The sequence below is a fragment of the Xiphophorus maculatus genome, chromosome 1 (genome assembly GCF_002775205.1).
Source record: "Xiphophorus maculatus strain JP 163 A chromosome 1, X_maculatus-5.0-male, whole genome shotgun sequence".
Classification (NCBI taxonomy): domain Eukaryota; kingdom Metazoa; phylum Chordata; class Actinopteri; order Cyprinodontiformes; family Poeciliidae; genus Xiphophorus; species Xiphophorus maculatus.
Genome location: NC_036443.1, coordinates 27,047,957 through 27,067,949, shown reverse-complemented (window position 1 = coordinate 27,067,949; position 19,993 = coordinate 27,047,957). Strand labels below are relative to the sequence as shown.

The 19,993-nt window shown below is 39.6% G+C and overlaps 3 protein-coding genes across 3 annotated transcripts in view; 2 read left to right on the top strand and 1 right to left on the bottom strand.

The window, feature by feature from the left end:
• Positions 1-169: 169 nt before the first annotated feature.
• Positions 170-3,563, bottom strand: LOC102234423 (tubulin alpha-1B chain). The gene is made up of 4 exons (XM_005798921.2): positions 3,410-3,563; positions 2,407-2,629; positions 2,174-2,322; positions 170-1,268 (listed from the first exon to the last, which is right to left on the bottom strand). Exons 1-4 carry the CDS (start codon positions 3,410-3,412, stop codon positions 288-290), a joined length of 1,356 nt encoding a protein of 451 aa, XP_005798978.1. The 5' UTR covers positions 3,413-3,563; the 3' UTR covers positions 170-287.
• A 790-nt stretch (positions 3,564-4,353) lies between these two features.
• Positions 4,354-9,501, top strand: agmat (agmatinase). Its single transcript, XM_005798967.3, has 7 exons — positions 4,354-4,876; positions 5,777-5,979; positions 6,151-6,199; positions 7,489-7,684; positions 8,488-8,667; positions 8,995-9,079; positions 9,185-9,501. The coding sequence occupies exons 1-7, from the start codon at positions 4,590-4,592 to the stop codon at positions 9,256-9,258; spliced, it is 1,074 nt and encodes a 357-aa protein (XP_005799024.1). The 5' UTR covers positions 4,354-4,589; the 3' UTR covers positions 9,259-9,501.
• Positions 9,502-12,248: 2,747 nt separating this feature from the next.
• hspg2 (heparan sulfate proteoglycan 2) overlaps positions 12,249-19,993 on the top strand; it is a 153,312-nt gene continuing 145,567 nt past the window's right edge. Inside the window, exon 1 of the mRNA XM_023331272.1 lies at positions 12,249-12,845. Coding sequence (XP_023187040.1) covers positions 12,777-12,845 — 69 coding nt within the window. The 5' untranslated portion in view covers positions 12,249-12,776. The remainder of the gene's footprint in view (positions 12,846-19,993) is intronic.

Genomic DNA, 19,993 nt, shown 5'->3' with positions numbered 1-19,993 from the left:
TATCTTTTTGTGTGCAGAAAAATTTTGTTTTGTTCAAAGAGGGATGCTGAGTTGATGCTGGAATTCCTTTGCAGATTTCCTATAAAATTTTCTTTTGCATTTGTTCAAGCATAAAGCAATGAATAACTGTAGATCTTGGGTTCACAGAACCAAATAAAAACAAGAAGACTTCAGTTTAGGAAACTTTATTAGAGATCCAATCTGACAGGAAAGAATCTTGTGGTAACCTAATATTTAACTTCAGAATTGAGAAAATGTGCTTGTCTTAATTCATACTCGCACTTCATTTAATACTCCTCTCCTTCTTCCTCTCCCTCACCCTCAATTGAGTCGACTCCCACCTCTTCATAATCCTTTTCCAGAGCCGCCATATCCTCCCTGGCTTCAGAGAACTCTCCTTCCTCCATCCCCTCACCCACATACCAGTGGACGAAGGCCCTCTTGGCATACATCAGGTCAAACTTGTGGTCAAGCCTTGCCCAGGCCTCTGCAATGGCTGTGGTGTTGCTCAGCATGCACACCGCCCTCTGGACCTTAGCGAGGTCACCACCAGGAACCACAGTGGGCGGTTGGTAGTTGATGCCAACCTTGAAACCAGTGGGACACCAGTCCACGAACTGAATAGAGCGCTTGGTTTTAATGGTGGCGATGGCAGCGTTGACGTCTTTGGGAACAACATCACCACGGTACAGAAGACAGCAGGCCATGTACTTTCCATGACGAGGGTCGCACTTCACCATCTGATTGGCCGGCTCAAAGCAGGCGTTGGTGATCTCAGCCACTGAGAGCTGCTCGTGGTAAGCCTTCTCGGCGGAGATCACAGGGGCGTAGGTGGCGAGCGGGAAGTGGATACGGGGGTACGGCACCAAGTTGGTCTGGAACTCCGTCAGGTCAACGTTCAGGGCGCCATCGAAACGCAAGGAGGCGGTAATGGAGGACACGATCTGGCTGATCAGCCTGTTCAGGTTGGTGTAGGTGGGGCGCTCGATGTCGAGGTTTCTGCGGCAGATATCATAGATGGCCTCGTTGTCCACCATGAAGGCGCAGTCGGAGTGCTCCAGGGTGGTGTGGGTGGTCAGGATGGAGTTGTAGGGCTCCACCACTGCGGTGGACACTTGAGGAGCCGGGTAGATGGAGAACTCCAGTTTGGACTTCTTGCCGTAATCCACAGAGAGACGCTCCATCAGGAGGGAGGTGAAACCAGAACCGGTTCCACCCCCGAAGCTGTGGAAAACCAGGAAGCCCTGCAGGCCTGTGCACTGGTCAGCCTGGAGTAACAGAAACGCAATGTGAGCCTGCTGTATAAGGCATAATATATTGTAACTGTAGTCATACTCTTTGGTTTGTGTTCAGACCCCTTGAGTTCCAGTTCCAAGTTGTTTAGGGAATGTTTCTAAGCTTCAAAGTCTTTATCTTAGCAAAATACCTAGAGATCAGCTAGACTGGAGGGGGAATATCAATTTTCCAATCTTACCACAAATTCTTGTTTGGATTTTGGTCTCCACTTTGAATGGAGTTTGATGTAGCCAATATAGAGGTGCACAAAACTGACATTGTGATTTTTTTTCCAACCCTGCGATATATGTTTAGTGCCCAGTGTTAACATCTGGTGCTGTGAGACTCTGACTGTATGTGACATTAGTTTGAAAATACAGGTTGATGGTATTTGGAAGATATTAGCCAAAAATGATTGGGCTCCAGTCTTTACAATGAGAATATTGCACACATTGCAATTGCAATAGATTTGTTACATATTGTGCAGCACTAAACCCATTCTATACAACAGGGGACTGCCACCAACCAAGTCATTTATAAGGGTTTGGGATTCAAGGCCAAAATGTTCAGCTTTGGTCTCTGACCAAAGTATTTTCCCACCTAAGCTGTGGAATCTCTGCAGCTTAAGTGGTTGCCTCTCTGATTAATGCTCTCCTTGTGGGATCTGTCAGTTTTGCACTGGGTTTATTTTTGGTGAATCAAACTAAAAGGGTATGAACACAAATGCATGCCACACTTTTCAAATTTTTATTTGCTAAAGAATTCTTTGGAAACAATAAATTATTTCCCCGTCTACTTCGCACTTAGGTGCTACATCAAATTCAAACAAATAGCTTTATTAAATTAGGAAAATTCAAGGATTACTTTGTGAAGAGCCTGTTTTGTAAAATTGACCCACCAGTTTGCGGATCCTGTCCAGAACCAGATCGATGATCTCTTTTCCGATGGTGTAGTGTCCACGGGCGTAGTTATTGGCAGCATCTTCCTTCCCAGTTATCAGCTGCTCAGGATGGAACAGCTGGCGGTACGTCCCAGTGCGGACTTCATCTAAGGAGATAAATGCGATAAGATAAATTCTTCAGTTTAATCAGTAAGTAATGAGAAATTAATACTAATATTTGTGGAATTTACCAATGACGGTGGGTTCCAGGTCCACAAAGACGGCTCTTGGGACATGTTTTCCAGCTCCAGTCTCACTAAAGAAGGTGTTGAAAGAATCATCTCCACCGCCGATGGCTTTATCACTGGGCATCTGTCCATCAGGCTGGATCCCATGTTCCAGGCAGTACAGCTCCCAGCAGGCATTGCCAATCTGGACACCAGCCTGACCAACATGGATGGAGATACACTCGCGCTGAAAAGACAAAACAAAAAATTTTAATTTTCACCAAAGGAAACCATTTTTTCAGAGAGGATCAGGTCAAGGACAAGAATGGTAATTTTTTCTTTGTGAGGCCATGTGCATATTTTTCTCTGCTTACTTCAATTTTTTTTTTTGTTTTACAAACACAGCAATTCGTTCAAAAATTGCGAGTCTTTGTCTTTTGCTTTAAATAAAGCAGTGCGCTTTGTGCTGCGACACCAAACTGCCAGTTGCTCAGAGGATTACTGTAGAGAGAGGGGATTATCTAGGTCAGACATGTTGCAGTGTGCTGCCTGGGAAGCTCTGCTCTGCTCAGCCTGTTTGCCATTGGATTCCTGCTGAAATATATTTTATTTATGGTGAAGAATATATAAATATTTCACTCAGTTTGGTAAAACTGCTTTTGAATTTTAATGGATTGCATTATGTTAAGTGTTGGATTTATTTAGTGTACATTTACATAAGGATGCCTTACAGGCAGACAACCAGCCTGATAACCTGCTAACTGGTTAATAAAGACATGGTGGTTAAAGAAAGGCACAAACGCTGATTTAGAACAACCCTTATATAAGTGAAATATTTCAGACAAAACTGAAATACATATAATAATACATTTATTATAAGGATTTTACCTATTTAGACCGTCAGCAGGTCGAAAAATGTATCAAGACAAAGCACAATACAGAAATGACCTAGTTTCCTTAGATTAGACCTTAAAAATAGCAGCTTTGCAAATAAAACATTTGCAAAGACAATGAAAGGCATGCTTACCATGTTCTCTTGTCGATGTTATGCAATGTATTGATACGGGTTCGGAGGAGAATGTGCGTCCGCGCTGCTCTGTGGATGAAAGCTGCTTTGGTGACGCACCTCACGCCTCCTCAGGGAGGATGCAGAGGCGCGCGCACCATCCACCACCACCCACACGAACCTGACATCAACCTGTAAGACTGCGCAGACAGAGAGATGCAGCTGATCCAGAGCAGCGTTATCTGGTGCAGAAAAATTTGGCATGAAAATAAATAGGCCAATAAATCAGAAAATGGTGGATGGGATAAAGATGAGGAGGTGCGCCATTTTATTGGAAAATTAGGGGGCATCCAGGGTATGGATTCTTTCAACACATTGCCCACATCCAGGTGTAGCGCCACCAGATGATATGTCAAGAAATGTATTCCTGTATCAGATTGTTTATATTGTCTTATTATTATTTTTTTAACGTCAGTCCAAAATGACTGAGCCCGTTTAGGAAACTGCTTGTGCCACCCTTCAAGCATTTAGATTTTTCTTTTTCTCCCACGCTTTATTGCAGGATAGTTTCAGCCAAATTGGAAGGCTATTATGCACAAACAGTCAGTTTATTGCTCTTCATGCCTCCATGTAATCATTTACTTGGATTTCAGAGTTTAACGAGGCCACCTCGTTTTTTTTTTTTAAAACCATGATTCTCTTGCTGCTTACATTTAGTAATAAAATGATTTCCGGCCACACTCCATCGGGCTTTTATAGTAGGATGCAGTATTTATGGACGCTGTACATGTAGGATGTTTTTTTTTTTAATTAGCACCAACCTAGAAGTCACATACTGTAATGTACAGTATAGTTGAGCTCTGATCTGTTAGGTAAGGCTCCTCCCCCAGCGCGCCTCCCTTCTGACAAATATTAACTTTTGCTGCATTCAAGCTTCCAAGTGCGTTGTATTTTTAATGCTCACAAGCACAGGATTAATGATAAAACATTCTATCTGCCAGCTGCTGTGACATACATTGTGTTTCTTTATTTGGATGAATATTTCAATACCTAACATGTACACGGTCAGTTAAATATAACTGCATATAGTATAGATTCTTGTCACGCGGTTTGACGGATAAATGATTACGAGCTTATAAACGTAGCAGAGTAGGTTGCCCTGTCGCACTTATCTATGTCATATTTGGCTTAAACATCAGACATGTTTTGGAGAAACTTAAGTTTAACTCGAGCAGCAGCGACTTTCTTTTCCTTACCGCCCCGACAAGCTTTGGGTCACCGCAGCAGCCGAACCGGTGGGTGCTTAATTCCGAACCGAGAGAGCTCCGGGAGCAGGTATAATGTTCCGCCGAGCGCCGAGTTTGTTGCACGGGTGTCTGGGATCTCCACCATGGCCAAGTTACCTTATCGGGAGACGGCCGACGGGCTGGACGCGGCGTTTGTTGGTGTTCCGATTGATACTGGGACTTCGAACCGGCCAGGAGCAAGGTGCCAATTTTCCTCCTCTAAGTGGTCAAACTTAGAAAGAGTGTCATTAGTGATTTACTGTAGTTAAAAGGCAAATCCTTCCATGTAGCTGACTGCTATTGCGTAAGACGTCAGTCTTAAGTTTTTTTTTTTACTTACTGCAGCTTTAAAGAGCATTTAAATATATAAAAAGGAAAAACAATAACGATAAAGTTGAACCCGTCAGGGTGTTACTGGACGAATATATAAATATAACTAACTTTAGCATCAAATAAAAGAATATATTACATTAATTTGTCATCTAATAGCTTTGAATCCATGAGGGAATGGAGGAGATCCAAGATTATCCACCTTTATACATGAAAGTGTGCAAGACTGTGAAAAGTATTTGTCCCCTTAGATATTTCTTGTTGGTTTTACTGATAATCAAACTAACCTGAGTGCAGTTTTCAAATAATAATTTCCAAAACCAGCCAGGTCCGAATAACTGCTCGTGACACCCTCGCAGCAGTAATCCCATCATATGTTTTTTTTATAACTGGCAATGAGGGGAGGGATTTTGGCCCACTTTTATTTGCAGAATCGCTGTAAGTCAGCAACAGTGGAGGATTTTAAGCAATGGACAGCCTATATAAAGTCATCCCAAAGAATCCTAATTGGAATTGCAGACATTGACTAGGCCACTTAGTGTGCTTCAGATTCAGTTTTCACAAATGGCCAAGTTGAGTTAGAAAACTTTTGTCCCTTAATCTTTTTGTACTTACTCAGGCTATCTCTGTCTGATATTAAAGTTTGCTTGATGATTTAAAACAATTAAGTGCAAAGAAAAACAAAAACAAACCAAAACAGAATGTGCACAGGGTTTGCAGGGTAATAAATTTAACTGGATGTATTAATGTCTACTCTTTTCACACGCTACAGGTTTGGTCCACGCCAGATCAGAGCAGAGTCTGCCTTGCTAAGGGCTTACAACAGTGGCACCAGGGCAGCGCCTTTCGAGTCGCTGATGGTTGCTGACATCGGGGATGTAAACGTTAACATGTACAATTTGAAAGACACCTGCAAGCGCATCACGGAGGCCTACAGAAAAATCCTGGCCACTGGCTGTATCCCTCTGACTATGGGTGAGAGCAGCTGAGATCATAGATATCAACTGTTTGCCCGGGTTTTCACAAAACAATAGCTCAGTAAATGATTTAGCATCTGGAGACAAAGTCTCACACCCGTGTGCAATAATTAATTATCTAGTATGCTCTTTCATAGCTCAGATGTTAAGCAAATGTTGGTATCTGCAGGTGGCGATCACACTATTGCATACCCAATACTGCAAGCTGTAGCAGAGAAGTAAGTATCCATCATTAGAAAGAGGTACTTGATTGAGATGATCAAAATTCAAGATTGTTCAACCAAAGTGTACATAGTTTTTAAACACAAATCGAGGATTTAAACGCTAATTGAACTTGCGATTATTTGTCCAATTTCACCATCCCATTTTAGGCACTTAATAGAAGAAAAATTATTTTTTCCATTCGGGTTTGATACAGAACAGAAGCAGCCCAGTGAGTTGTGGTTCTCGTTGGTTATAATTTCATTAAACATAATCTTTTATGGTCTGTTTTCTGTCAGATAGATATTTCACTCCAGGCATTCCTTGGAAAGGACCTGGCAGCATATATTGTTCCAAAACCTTGACTCAAAATTACTATTGGTGTCTTCGCAAATATGTGTCTTGGCACTTCATCCACACCATAAAAGTCGCTGAACATCTTCTTTTCTCTTTAGCTAAGTGGATTCAGTCTTGTTGGCATAGAGAAATTAATTTCAGCTTCTAGATTAATCAGTGCAGATTCAGGTTAGTTTTTCCATTTCCAAAAACATGTTTAAATTCCTTACTGATATGTAGCTTTTTCCTGGAATATCGGCTGCACAACAAACTGTGATTTCCAAAGTTCTCCTGAACCAGTCTGGTTTTAATTGAAAAGCTAATGATAGAGGTTTATTTTAAGCAGGTATGTTTGTTTTTGCGACAAAACCGTCCTACTAGCAGTTCTGCAGAAAGAAAATCTGAAAACGTAAAGCTATGATTCTCATTCCAGTCCTAGAAAGTTCTAGAACAGAGATCTACAACCTGCATTTCTGCCACCAGTTCAGCCGATTAAAACTTTAGAACTGCAGAAGTTACAAGACCTTTTGAAAAAAGACAATTTATAATTTTTGATAAATGCTGACAACGCAAAATGTTTTTATTTTTAAAGAACCACGATCGTATTTCTATTTATAGATCTTAAAATAAATAAAAGCATTAAATGTTTGCAAACAAAAGAACCATGCATAGGAGGAGAGTGGGAGTGTAGAATGAGGTTCGCTATACATAGAGATGTTGTTTTTAGATCTGTTTTGATTTCTGGTGTGTGTATGATAATGTTTTTGCATAAGAAAATATGTACTGTTGTGGAATTTGCATAAAAGCTGTTTTCTGCTTACTACAAGATATTATAATTTTCTTACATTAAAATCATTTCCAGAACCACAGATTGAATCATGCGACCCTGTTTGGCACCTAAAACATTAATAACTGCAAAATATATCTATTGGATGCTCCACATTTAGTTGTCTGTGTACTAACTTGTCAGGCATGGCCCTGTGGGTTTAGTCCATGTGGACGCTCATGCGGACACCAGTGACGTGGTTCTGGGGGAGAGGATCAGCCACGGGACCCCGTTCAGACGCTGTGTGGAGGAGGGGCTCCTGGACTGCCGGCGGGTAGTTCAGATCGGCCTGCGAGGGAGCGGGTACTCAGCGGACTCGTACGAGTGGAGTCGGGCTCAGGTACAGTCTGGGTTTCTGTTACATGGCTCCCTCGTGACGGTTTCACACCATACCCAGTAACAGTGTTAGAAATGTCACACTGCATTGTTAATGGTTTGGAACCAGTAATCAGCCAGTTCAGGGCTGCACTGTGGTGAAAAGTGTTTGGAGCTGAAAATCTTTTCTTTTCTTCTGCCATTTCTTCCTTCCTTTTTTTGTTGTTCTTTACTTTCTTCCTTTTTAAAATAATTTCTTGTGTACTTTGTTCTATTCTATTTTCTTTCCTTTACATCTGTCTATTTATCAAGCAGTGTTCTTTGGTTCTTTTCTGTCTTTCCATCCTTTCTTCCCTCTTTCTTATCCTTCCATTATTTCAGTTTTTTGTCTTCCTTTCTTCTCTCATGCTTTTTTATCATTCCTTTTATCTTCTTTTAAACATGCTTTTCTCATTCCTCCCATCCATCTACTCTTGATTGGTTCCTTCTTTATTTCCTTCTATCCTTCCCTCAATTCCTCATCTTCTAACTCCCTTCTTTCTTTCTAACCTTCTGTTCTTCCTTTGTTTTCTTTCTTTTTTATGCCCTCTACAATTCCCTCCTTCTTTTAGTCTTTATTTCCTTCCTCATCTCCTTTCTTTATTCTTCATCTTCTCTGCTTCCTTCTCTTCTTTCTTCTAGTCTTGATTTCCTTCACCACTTCCTTTTTTCTTCCTAACCTGAAATGTCTGCATTCCTTTGCAACATTCAGGTTGTAACAATCCTTTTCTTCATCACATTTAGCAATGAAAATAATCCTTCATCTTCCCATTTTTTTCTGATCTGCAGGGTTTTCGTGTGGTCCAGGTGGAAGAGTGTTGGTTCAAGTCTCTCTCACCTCTAATGTCTGAGGTGAGGGCTCAGATGGGCGTTGGGCCGGTCTACCTCAGTTTTGATATTGACGCTCTTGATCCAGGTTTTGCTCCCGGAACAGGAACACCGGAGATAGCAGGACTCACTCCCATACAGGTAAACACAAGTAGTTTTTATAACTTGTCAATAAAATGCTAACTTAAACATTATTGGCTGGGTTTTACCTGTAAGGAGATTCTAATTTATTACATCTAATACTAATTTTAAGAAACCAAAGATAATAAATGAAGGCTGTACTTTAGCCCTTCAATATTACACATTTTCCTTTCTTTAATTGGATCGATAAAAGTTTGATCCATCTATTTAGGATCATATAAGTTGACAAAAGTATTTTCTCATAAAGTCACTGCTAGTTGAAATATGTTTTGCTATGTTTTTTCTTTTCTGAGACACTAAAATAATTTTTTTAAAAATTGAACTTAGGGAGTTGAGATTATCCGAGGCTGTCGGGGTCTTAACCTTGTCGGATGTGATTTAGTGGAAGTTTCTCCACCTTATGACACTACAGGTATTTTACGCAATTGATTCTTAAAAACACTGTTATTAGTTTTAATTTATTTTCTGTAACTTTTTTTAATAACCTTGTTATATCTACTTTCATTCTCTTTAACAGGAAACACCGCCTTGACTGGGGCCAACCTCCTCTTTGAAATGTTATGTGTTCTACCAAAAATAAAATACTACTGACCTGGATATAATATTTGGTGACACTTTTTACATTTTTAAATGTTATCAAGGTTAACTTGGGTGCAGATCTGTTTTAAAAATACATTTCCATTTCCGATCCATTCTTATTCAAATTGTAATTAAATGTTGTACTTTGATAATTACATATATTAGCAATTTAACATGAGCTGAAGCTCTGTCTCCTGTAAAGAACCTTAAGGTGACATTTGTTGGGAATTGGCTAGTAAAATAAACTAAACTGGAGTTAATAGAGATGTTTAACGTTAAGAACTTTATTTTATGTTAATTTATTCCTGAAAATGATGCACAATGTGACAGGGTCAGTGACATTGACAAAGTTCTAGTTGCATTCTGTGTTTTTTCTTTTCTGAATTAAAAAAAGGATTTTACGTACCAGTAGCTACAGAAAAAGTTAGAACTTGTGGAGCCAGAAAACTTAAAAGCAGTGAATTTCAAAATTAATTGAGTGTAATTTGTTGGATTTTTATCAGAGCAGCAAAATATACACATCATTTTATTGCAGTCAAATGATGACACATTAAAAAGAAAAAATTACCATACTTATTTTGACTCATCCTCACCAAGGATGCCAATAACTGTGGACTTTGTTTTACATTGACCTACTAATCATCTATTGCCATTTTATTATTAGACAGCAACATACAAGGAAAACCTCTTGGGTTGCGTAAGGTTTAAAACATTTAATCTTATATATTTAAAACACTTACTTTGTGTCAATATGCTGGAAAGCAATAACAGTTTGACCTCTTTTCCCTTTATTTAGCTCTACATTAGAATTAACACCATAAGGAATAAAATTATACAGCATTCAGCATAATTAAATGTGCATCAGGCGCTAAGGGCGTTAACCTTGTGCGACAGGGGAAGGCAATCATTCTTTGGCACATTTGTTTTCTACAGCTGCACTGGTTGGCAACACGCACTGTGCTAAAGTTACATTGACTGCATTCGGGTTCTTAGCTCTTAAAACCCAACATCATCTTAGACTATTTAGAAGCAAGAAGGAACAGTAATTTAAATAATATATTTAGATTAAGCATCAAATAAGGTGCTGCAATTATTAACAGATAATGTTTCTGTACCATCAAAGGGGTTTAGGAAATGCTGCCAATAATTGCAAGCAGGAAAAAAACAAGTAGGCGGTATTGTTTATCCTAGAATTACCAGTTTACTTAACTTTGTTGGAGCATTTATCCACATCTTTGCTGCCAGCTGAAGGCAAGGGAGGAGTCTCTAAATCTGACCACTGTGGTCAGAAAGATGCTTTAAGAATGCGCTCACAGTCAAAGAAAAGTTCACTCCAGAAATGAACTCTCTCGAATGTCCAAGAGTGTCTGAAACAGGCAAACAGGAATTCCAGCTTTGAAGCATGCAGCTAACTTGATTCAAGATATAGTTTATATTTATACTTGGCTCCATGTTAAAAGCAACACTGCTCCAATTATTTTTTGCAGAAGGTCTTGTATATTCCTAAACTCCTGTGATAATACGCTGTCTTTTCAATTAAGATGTCTAAACTATGTTATGTGATATTGGAAGCATTATGTTTGTACTTTGATCATAAAGCTAGTTGGTGGTACACTGACTAAATTCCAGCCCAAGTTGTTATTAGCCTTCTCTGTTTTTGTTTCACCTTACTTAGTGAGCAGAGGAGAGCGACTCCTCTCCACTTCTATTTAGGGCTCCTCTTAATTGACAGCAGCTGTCTTCCTTATACAAAAAAAAAAAAAGCAGATGCAACCATCCAGCTGACAGCACTAAGCAATTTTTCCTGCAAGTGGTAAATGTTGAGGACATGCAACACAAAGCCCTTCATTGTTCCTCAGTTTTTGAAATTTAACTCTTCCCAATAATATTTAACTGCACTGTAATAAGTCTCAGAATAACGTCGTGCCAGCAGAGGGCGCTCAAACCTCAAAGTACTCTGCTCTTACGATTTTTAAATTCTGCTGATATTACAAATTAAACTAGATTTAATGACTGATTTATTTTATTTTATTTTTTACATTATGAAACTTTCTAACTATTTAAGACACTTAATTTGGATGGCTTTAGGGGACTTTAAAAATGTGCTGCCGGAGGGTGTGGAAAGCATGACTGAAAGTGAGGAACAGGTATCACATGGTGTAAAAGCTGTTGCTGTATGTTTAGGGTAATGCTGTAATGTTTGCTTTTGTCCCACGGGTGAACTGCTATTTCAGACAACTTTTAATCAATATTGCTTAAAATATTGGACAATCTATACATAATATCTGCATTAATGATCAACCTTGATGATGCTGATTAGCATCTCAAAAATTAGTATAATACTTGAACTCTGACCCCAGACAGATGAAAATGAGGGTTTATAGAGCAAAGAGAGAATGAGGAAGTTCATACTATCTCTTCATAGTGAACATAATGGGCAGGGATCATATCCCCTAGTTCAACATCTCTCTGCTCTGCTTTTTTGCAGCCAGACAGAGATTTGAAGAGGAGTGGCAAGAGCAAGCAAGGTGGATGAGCAGTATTTGCACCAACTGATGGTGTCACCCAGGACATGTTACTATGAAATATCATCTCTGCTGCCTGTATATTGAGCTGTTAGCATGTATTGACTGTCAGATTTTATGCAAGGCTGACCACTGATATCCTTCCTGCCCACAGCATCACCACCCACGACTCTTTGAAGAACCCTGGATTATGAGTTACAAAGTTTAATTTCCCTTTGGGATAAATGCTTTACTCCAATAAAATCTGACAGAGGTTGAAGGATTTTGCAGTGGAGGATTGAAAACATACTGTATGTACAAAGCTGATAGAAAATGTAATTGCCCCAATACACAAGCGTCACACTTAAATATTATTTGTGATGATTTGTGATATAAAAAAATGTAATAGGCAGTTTGTGGTTTCAACATAACATTCACAAAAGGTTTACGGGTCTGAGTTGTGCAAGGTACGTGGAGGACTGTTGTTTTCTTAGGACTCCACTCATGTGAGAAGAGTGTGGTCACCATGTAAAAGAGCCAGCGTGGGTCTAGGTGGCGTCTCCCCCACGCTGGGATTAGCTGTCCTTCTCTTTGCCCTCCCTGAATTCCATTCCGCCTTTTACTTTCTCGGCTTCCCTCTCTGCGCTCCGGAGGACTTCCCAGTGACTTTGCGTGGCCGCATTCAGCCCCACTCTGACTAACTCAAAGTCCCAAAGTACTGCTGCTGCTGCTGCTGCAGCGGAGAGTGCGCAGGAAGGAGAAGAAGCACGTTTGGAGGTCTCGACATTTGGCGTGTTTCCGCAACCTTTCCCCCCCCGCTCTCCTCTTCCTTAGGGAAACGAGCGCGAGCAGGGAATAGTTTTTACCTGTTGATGAGGTCCCACGGGTGGCAGAGGAGCAGGCGCATTCAGTGTGAAAAAAACTCGCTCCAGCAGCGGATCGCGGGAAGCGAGTAAAGGACCCAGGGATTTTTTTTTTCTTCCTTTTTTCCCCAGCAGAAGCAGCCTTTGCTGGGTTGGTGGGAAAATGGGCTCTCCGACCTCCTGGAGCTGTGGACTCATGGTGCCTTTGATACTCGCATGTCAGCTTGTTTCTGTAAGTGAACTCCAACTTTTATCTTTTGCACTTTTAACCACTTCGCTGGACAGATTCAGAAAAACAAAACATATTGCCCTCGGGTCAAAGTAACAAACCACTTCCTATATATCCCCTGCGGGGAAAGAAAATGGTGTTTTTGATTTATTTTTGTATTTATGTCATGTCAGGGGTGCATGCAGGTGGGCTGTAAACTCTTACCAGCATGTTCTGTAGAGGTGCGTTTAGAAGTAATGGGACAAACCAGTACCCTAGTGAAGCCGGGCTAAGTTTGTCCATAGAAACAAGCTATTCATAGTCTCCCCTGGAGAGCTGGAGCATCTCAAACTTTCTTCAGGCTGCACTCTCTGTTTTCTGCTACTTAAGAGAAGATTGTGATTTTAAAAAAGAAGCATGAACTAATCAGAGTTCCTTAGGGTTCTTTTAATTTTGATGCCAGCAATATTCCTTCAAAATAAAACTCATGCAAAGTATGGAGAGCTGTACGTGCCACAGTGTAATACATGATAAAAAAAATATTTTGTAATTATGGAGAATGCTTTTTAATAAATTATATATATGTTATTGCTCATTTGAATTTCCATAAGTAAATCATAAAAAGTGAAAATCCTTAATTGAATTTAAAGTTGTTCATTCAATCATTCATTCATTCATAATCATGTAGAATGATTTTACCATTTAATTTTTGCTGAAGTGCACCTCATAATAATCTAAACTGTAGGTGCAGCTTATCATGTATATCCCAATATTTGGAAAAATGAATGTTCAATTTTAAGTTAACTTATTTTTAATGGTAATGGTGATTAAGGAACACAATTTTATACATGATGCTATACTATTCTGTTTCATTAAATACCTCCTGCAATTTCTTACAAATTATTCCTCCTCCCAACCTGCGCATCTTTAATCTATGTTTTATTGATACATCTTCTTAATTCATTAATCTAATCATAAATGTCTTGCACAAGCTGGAGCAAATAAATCTGATTTAAATGTAAACTTGCCAAACGAGCAACTGCTAGAGTGAATCATTTTTTGCTTCATTTTTAATTACTGAAAGTACTAATGGATCAAAATATACACATATAGTTTCACTTCCAGTAGGCCGCCTATGCACTGTGGAGTGACTTATTCTTGACAAATCGCTGACATTACAGTCTAAGAACCCTGCTGTCTTCACTCCTCTATATCTGTTGTATGAATCATATAGCATATGACCATCGCCTTGCAGTTGAGAATAGCCTTCCCCCCACTCTTTGCAAACCCCCTCTGTCTGCTCTCTCACCTTTATGCCCTCTAATAAAAAAAGCTGTCATGAGGCGGTGACCGTGTCACCTCTGCATCGATTTGATCTGAAGTGAAGCTTTTCTCAATGATCTGATGCCATCTTGGTGGCAAGCATACATAAATCTTCCACATTCCTGATCCAGAGCATTAAGCCACTGGTATGTCCAGAGTTGAGAGGGTACAGTGGGATGCATGTACAGTAAGTGCCCCAGTTTACCTGCACAAATGAAACGCTCAGCTTCAAGCTATGTATCCTCCAATATGTCATCGGACCACTCAGATTCCCCAATCTCCACAAGTCTATCCTCATGTGCTGTGTGCTGACAGTGGAGGGTACCACAGCTGTGATTAACAGCTTGGTCAACAATAGTAGCATAATTGAATTAGCTGGAACCGCAAGCATCTGTTTCTTGCATTAGGACTTTGAACTACAGCAGACTGACTGCCTCTTGATTCAATTAGGCACATGTACCGGTGTTACTACAGGGCCCTCCTCTTTCTCTCTGCTGGAATGTCACGGTCATGCGTATCAGCTCAATACAGTCTGACTCAATGCAAAGTCCCAGTGGGTGCGAGCTCCACATCAAATAAGGTTCCAGAGTCTTAACTGCGAACCACTCTGCAGCACTTGCAGATGAAGTTAAAACTAGATCAGGCTTTTTAGCTTGCTCTTTTAGGTCTCACAAAATACTGCCGTGGGACAAAAGTAAATCTGATGTGTATGAGGGTGTTAAGTTGTATCGGCCTGTAGTGCAATAAGTCGCACTTATCAAGCTGTTATGCTGGTTTTTATGAGGAATTTATTTTCATTGTTCTTCTTTCTTCTTCTTCTGCTTCCACTTGCTGGATAGAAACCTGAATCAATCTGAATTTTGTGACTAAGCTATGATGTGCCAGCAAAGTTATGGTGAGATGACATTTTAAGCTATCGGTAGCATCTTATGTTGGCCATTGTCATGGTTATCTGGACTAATGTTTATTAAACACTAGCCTCTGTTAGTATTCTGTGGAGAATTTCCTCCAGTTAGATATCCAAAGACTCCCAACATAAAACATCCAGAATATTTCATGACAGACAGAGGTTGCCAACCTCTTCAGCCTTCCAGTTATTTACTGAAAGTCTCATTCTCAGCCATTGTACAGTGTGTGCACAGTAAAACCAGCTAACCAAACATCATGGAACTCAACTAGGGTTACTAGGTGACGAGCTGGGATTGCTAGTTGAGGGGAATTACCTGCTGATTTGTGATGTTACATTCCAAAGGATTTTGAAACGGCTCTTTTTCCAGATACGAAAAGCCATGATCTTGTTGCCAAAATATGGCTGTTTTGTTTTTTTTAAGTGCATTAAGAAGTAGAGCTCCAAACTGAAGTACAAAAATGTGCAAAATGTGAATTTTGCAGAATAGGTCCCGTTTAATAACTTTATACATCTGTGTGCTTCTTTTAACTTCATTTTAAACACCTAACTGGTACTGAAATGTCAAACTTTATGTGTTTGTTGCTTAGCAACGGCATTCACATCAAAGACTGTTGTTACTATGACCTGGTTGTGTTTGCTCATGGTGTGGTCTCTGCTTGGAAAATTATCTGAGTTTTCAGGGCTTGTCAAGTTAAAAATCAGCTGACTTTGGTCATCGGCTGAAACATTGGTGCTTCGACCTTGAGTCGAAGCAGATTTTGTCTGTAGTGGCATCTAGGGTGTAAATAGGTATCTGCAATGATTGTCCTTTATGTGAATCTGGATAATAAAAGGCAACAATGTTAATGTGAATGTCATAACCTGCTCAGATCATCTGAAAAACTAATCTGAAAAAGCATTTGGTGTTATATCTACATCTAAAATATTAGTTAATTTTTATCCAAATATATAAAAAGCTATTGTGGAAGGCTTAAAGGTCCACTTGGGGCTCTAGAACCTCAGGTTGTAGACTCCTGCTACAGATGGTTCCACAAGGAACCCTTGACTTCATTGGGGATGGACTGAAATTGGCGTGGATTTCTACAGAGTAGTTTTTGTCATTGACTCTACTGGATGTAATTGAATCTCTAATCTCTTTGATGGATCTTGTGCAGCAACAGTTTGATTTATTTAGTCTGCGATGGGATGGTTGGTCTTTCCATGCCTCTGATCAAGGTGCCACACCGCTTTAATTACTATTCAGAGTTGATGTGAGTGGATGGAGCAGCAAAGCACAGCTTGGCAAATACTAACTCCTCTCCACAGTTTGAACAGAGGAAGATCCTCCTCCTCAAGACCTACTCACATAATTACTGGCTTTGGTAAACATTGCAGGGTTGAAACATAGAGTGGCCATCTTAGCTGATAGAGCAACACTGTTAAACTGACTCGGCTTTCTTTAAGCACATCTGTACATATGGAGCGCAGGCTGTTGACTCTGCAGTGAGGTGCCGGTACAGAGGTCGGGGGTGAGGAGTGTGAGCCTGACCATTTTTCACAGTTCAGTTAAGTTTTCTCATGAATTATTACTCTGGCGAGACTGACTGTGACCATGCTGTTTCCTGAACTTTTCACTGTGAACACGTCTCTACAGTCATTAATGTTGTTCTGTTTTAAATCTACTTACAAATTCACTTTCTATGTCAGATGTCTGACAGAAATTCAGGGAGAAAAAATCTAAAAAAATGCTTGGTGGTCCAAGAAATAGCTCCTTGTTTCACTAGAGCTAATATGCACTTAATTAATATCTTAGAAGTAGGGTTAGACCTGCTTTAGTTCCCTCCCAAAGTGGACCTTTTACCACTTTGGGAGTAAACTAATTTCTTCAGAAAATATTTTAAACCTCTAATATTTAGACATTTGTGTTGATTTTCTCTTGACTCCACTGTACAAAGGTTAAGTAGAAGCACATGTTGCAGTTCACAAAACCAACCACTCTGTTGTGCAGTAGTGCCTTCCTCTTTTGTTTGCTTTTATTACTTGTCTTACTTTTATAGTAAGTACGGAAATAAATCACCATCCGAAGGACAACACACTATGATTTCAACCTCAGAAATATGTCAAATTGCCACAACCATAAGCGGACTCTTGCAAAATTCCAGTCTTTCACCAGGTCACCTATGAATTTTTTGTTTTCTAATGGAATTCAGTACTCACTTTAGCCTTTCCTGCTGTATTGCAGCTTCCTTCTCAGTTTTTGTCCTCTAGGGCGAAGTTGTGTGAAAATTGGCCATATTTCTACACCAGGGATAAGCAATAATTCCACCAATCGCTTGATAATTAAATTGAGCTTGTGTCTCTCTCTCTTCAGACTGGACGACAAAAGGCTTCTTTCGGGTACATCGGTTTTGACTCATTTCCTTAGAGTGAGGAGAAGTGAACTCTCGCACCAGTTACTTGCTAGATACATGGTCTTGTATCACAAAGTGTAGGATGGGAGTTCTGTGAGGTGTAGCAAGCCAGAAAAGCTCTAGTTGAGATGTAATTAGTTTTAAAGCCAAATGCAACAGCTGCAGCATGCACTTTGGATTCAAACTGAATCACCGTTGTGAACCTTAACCTGTGCGAGGCGGTATGTTGCATTTGTTGTAAAACAATAGAAACTAAACACAACAATACAAAAAACATGCCTCTCCACCTAAAACTTAATCATCTGGTGCAGTTTTCCCAGCTGTGAAAAAAAACTACGACCTCACTCAATCACTTTGGTGTTTAGCTGACAAAGAAAATAAGAAAAGGTAAAAGCATAATGATCCACACTCACAGACCGTGTAGTTAGCACATCTGGCAACATTGCTACTCCTGAGAAATCCTACCTGGAGTCACACAAATTCAACATGTTGGTATTTCTTGCTCAGAATCTGTCTGGCAAAAGTAGCTATTAGTTTGCCTATGCCCCTTTGAAGCGTCTGCTTTTATTTAAGTGGAGTGTTTGTGTTTTTAGTTTGCCAATTTTCCCTGTCTGAGATAATCTTAATCTCTGTTTCACATTATCACAGTATTTATAAAACATGTTTAAAAAAAATACGTAAAAAGCAATCATCCACTACACCAGTGGTAGTGGATTTTGCAGTTTGCTTTTGTTACTTAGGTTTTGATACACAGACCTAACAAAACAATTAAATAAAAGCAATGTCAACTTAATTTAAAAGAGCCTTTAAAGCACTGCTACCTCAGTCAGAAGGATAACTGACACTCCTTTAGTTTTCACACACTGACTCTGTTGTTCACACCTGGAACTATTTCCACTTGTAGTTGCCTTTTTTGCAAGTTTTAGGAGCCTTCTTTCAGCTAGCAGACCAAAAGTATGGAGCAAAAAAAGGCAAGGTGGGTGGATAAATATGCTACTTGATGCGTCACACAACTGGAAAAACTCTGGTAACTGCGGGACTTTCTCTGACCCCGCAATGAATGAACATTAAACCACAGGATCTGTATGACAGAAAAATTTTATGTTTAAACCATAATTTTTATATAATCTTGCCGTACCACCATACTAGCAACTGGCTCATGCCAAATGTAAGCAATATAGCTACATTCTTTTCATAAGTTATGGGATTATTCTAGTGAATAAAATAATTTAAAAAAAAACTTTTTTTTTTACTTAAACTAAAGAATTGATTTTTCTCTTTTTTCATTATAAGAAATTACTACTGTAATACAATCAGATTATATTTGAAGGCTTTTTACACACCAATATCCAGTGGGTGCTGTTATGAGGATATCCTAAATTTATACACCGTGCAGAACAAATCATTAATTTACACTAATGTGTACAGATCCTTTAACGCCTTAAAGAAGAGTAAATCTGCTTCAGTTTGGTACCTGATCTTTCCTTTATGACTCACCTTTACACACACACACACACACACACACACACACCACACATAAAGTACTTTGCTGTGCTTTCATGCCAACTTCGCATCCGTGTCGGACTGAAGAGCCAACTCCAAACACAGCTGCACCCCGGCTGGTACATCAGCAGACTGCCCAGCATGTGCTGACATGAGCACACATACTGAGGACGGCCTGTTGTAACTAGAGTCTTACTCTTTCCTTCCACATTTCTGCCTTTGAAAGGCTCATGTGCTGTTGTTTCAAAACACAGACTCCCATAAATGTATCGTCATCAGATCAGCCTGTCTCTTTTGTCTGGCAATTCCCTAATTATGTCTTCAAAGCTTTTTATGGAGCACAGTTTAAAGTAAATCTTCCTTTAAAGGAGGGAGGGCATTATTAGCTCATTAAGCTGTCGTATTTTCACTTGGATGGAATGCCGTGTTCAGTGGACCTCCAAACAAGATGTAGGAGAAAATGTCAAATAATTTCACCCAAACTCCACTTAAGGGAGACAAGAGAGGTACTAAAAGGTTCAAAATGCAGAGCCAACAATGCTGCTGCTTTTTATCTCATTTGTTTGGATCTAGTGTCTTTATAGATTTAAAGAAGCTGCTTATGTTTTGTTTTACTTGCAAATGTACACTGATAGAAAACAACTGTGCTGGGAAATGAACTGCTGCAGGATGTCACTAAATTGAATTTTTTTAAAAATCAAACTGAAGAAAAAAGTTAATTTTTTTTAAATTTTTTATCTGGGCTTATTGACATAGCAAAATGGAGCGGATCAAGTGTTTTTGGTAATAAATATTCTAAGCTATTGGATTTGCATGTTTGAGCCAGAATTTCACTCTTGTGACCCCTCAAGCCATTATGGATACCACTCTCACACTGGGAAGCTTAAGCAAAAGGTACCAACAGCAATTAGAAGTTTTAACTGGTACAAAATTGTTCATTTTCCTGCTTGAATTTTACCATCTGATTGATGTTTGTGCATATTTGACGCACACAAATGCAGTCTGGGTTATAGGTTATTATAAGTTGAGTCATTCCGGTAGGATAA

Excerpts from the sequence above, each read along its gene's own strand:
- LOC102234423 (XM_005798921.2), bottom strand. Across the intron at positions 2,323-2,406 it reads CCTGGAACCCACCGTCATTG|ATGAAGTCCGCACTGGGACG; the intron begins GTAAATTCCACA and ends TTATCTCCTTAG. Across the intron at positions 1,269-2,173 it reads TGGACAGGATCCGCAAACTG|GCTGACCAGTGCACAGGCCT; the intron begins GTGGGTCAATTT and ends CTGTTACTCCAG.
- agmat (XM_005798967.3), top strand. The coding sequence starts at position 4,590 with ATGTTTTGGAGAAACTTAAGTTTAACTCGAGCAGCAGCGACTTTCTTT. Across the intron at positions 5,980-6,150 it reads CTGTATCCCTCTGACTATGG|GTGGCGATCACACTATTGCA; the intron begins GTGAGAGCAGCT and ends TGGTATCTGCAG. Across the intron at positions 9,080-9,184 it reads TCCACCTTATGACACTACAG|GAAACACCGCCTTGACTGGG; the intron begins GTATTTTACGCA and ends TCTCTTTAACAG.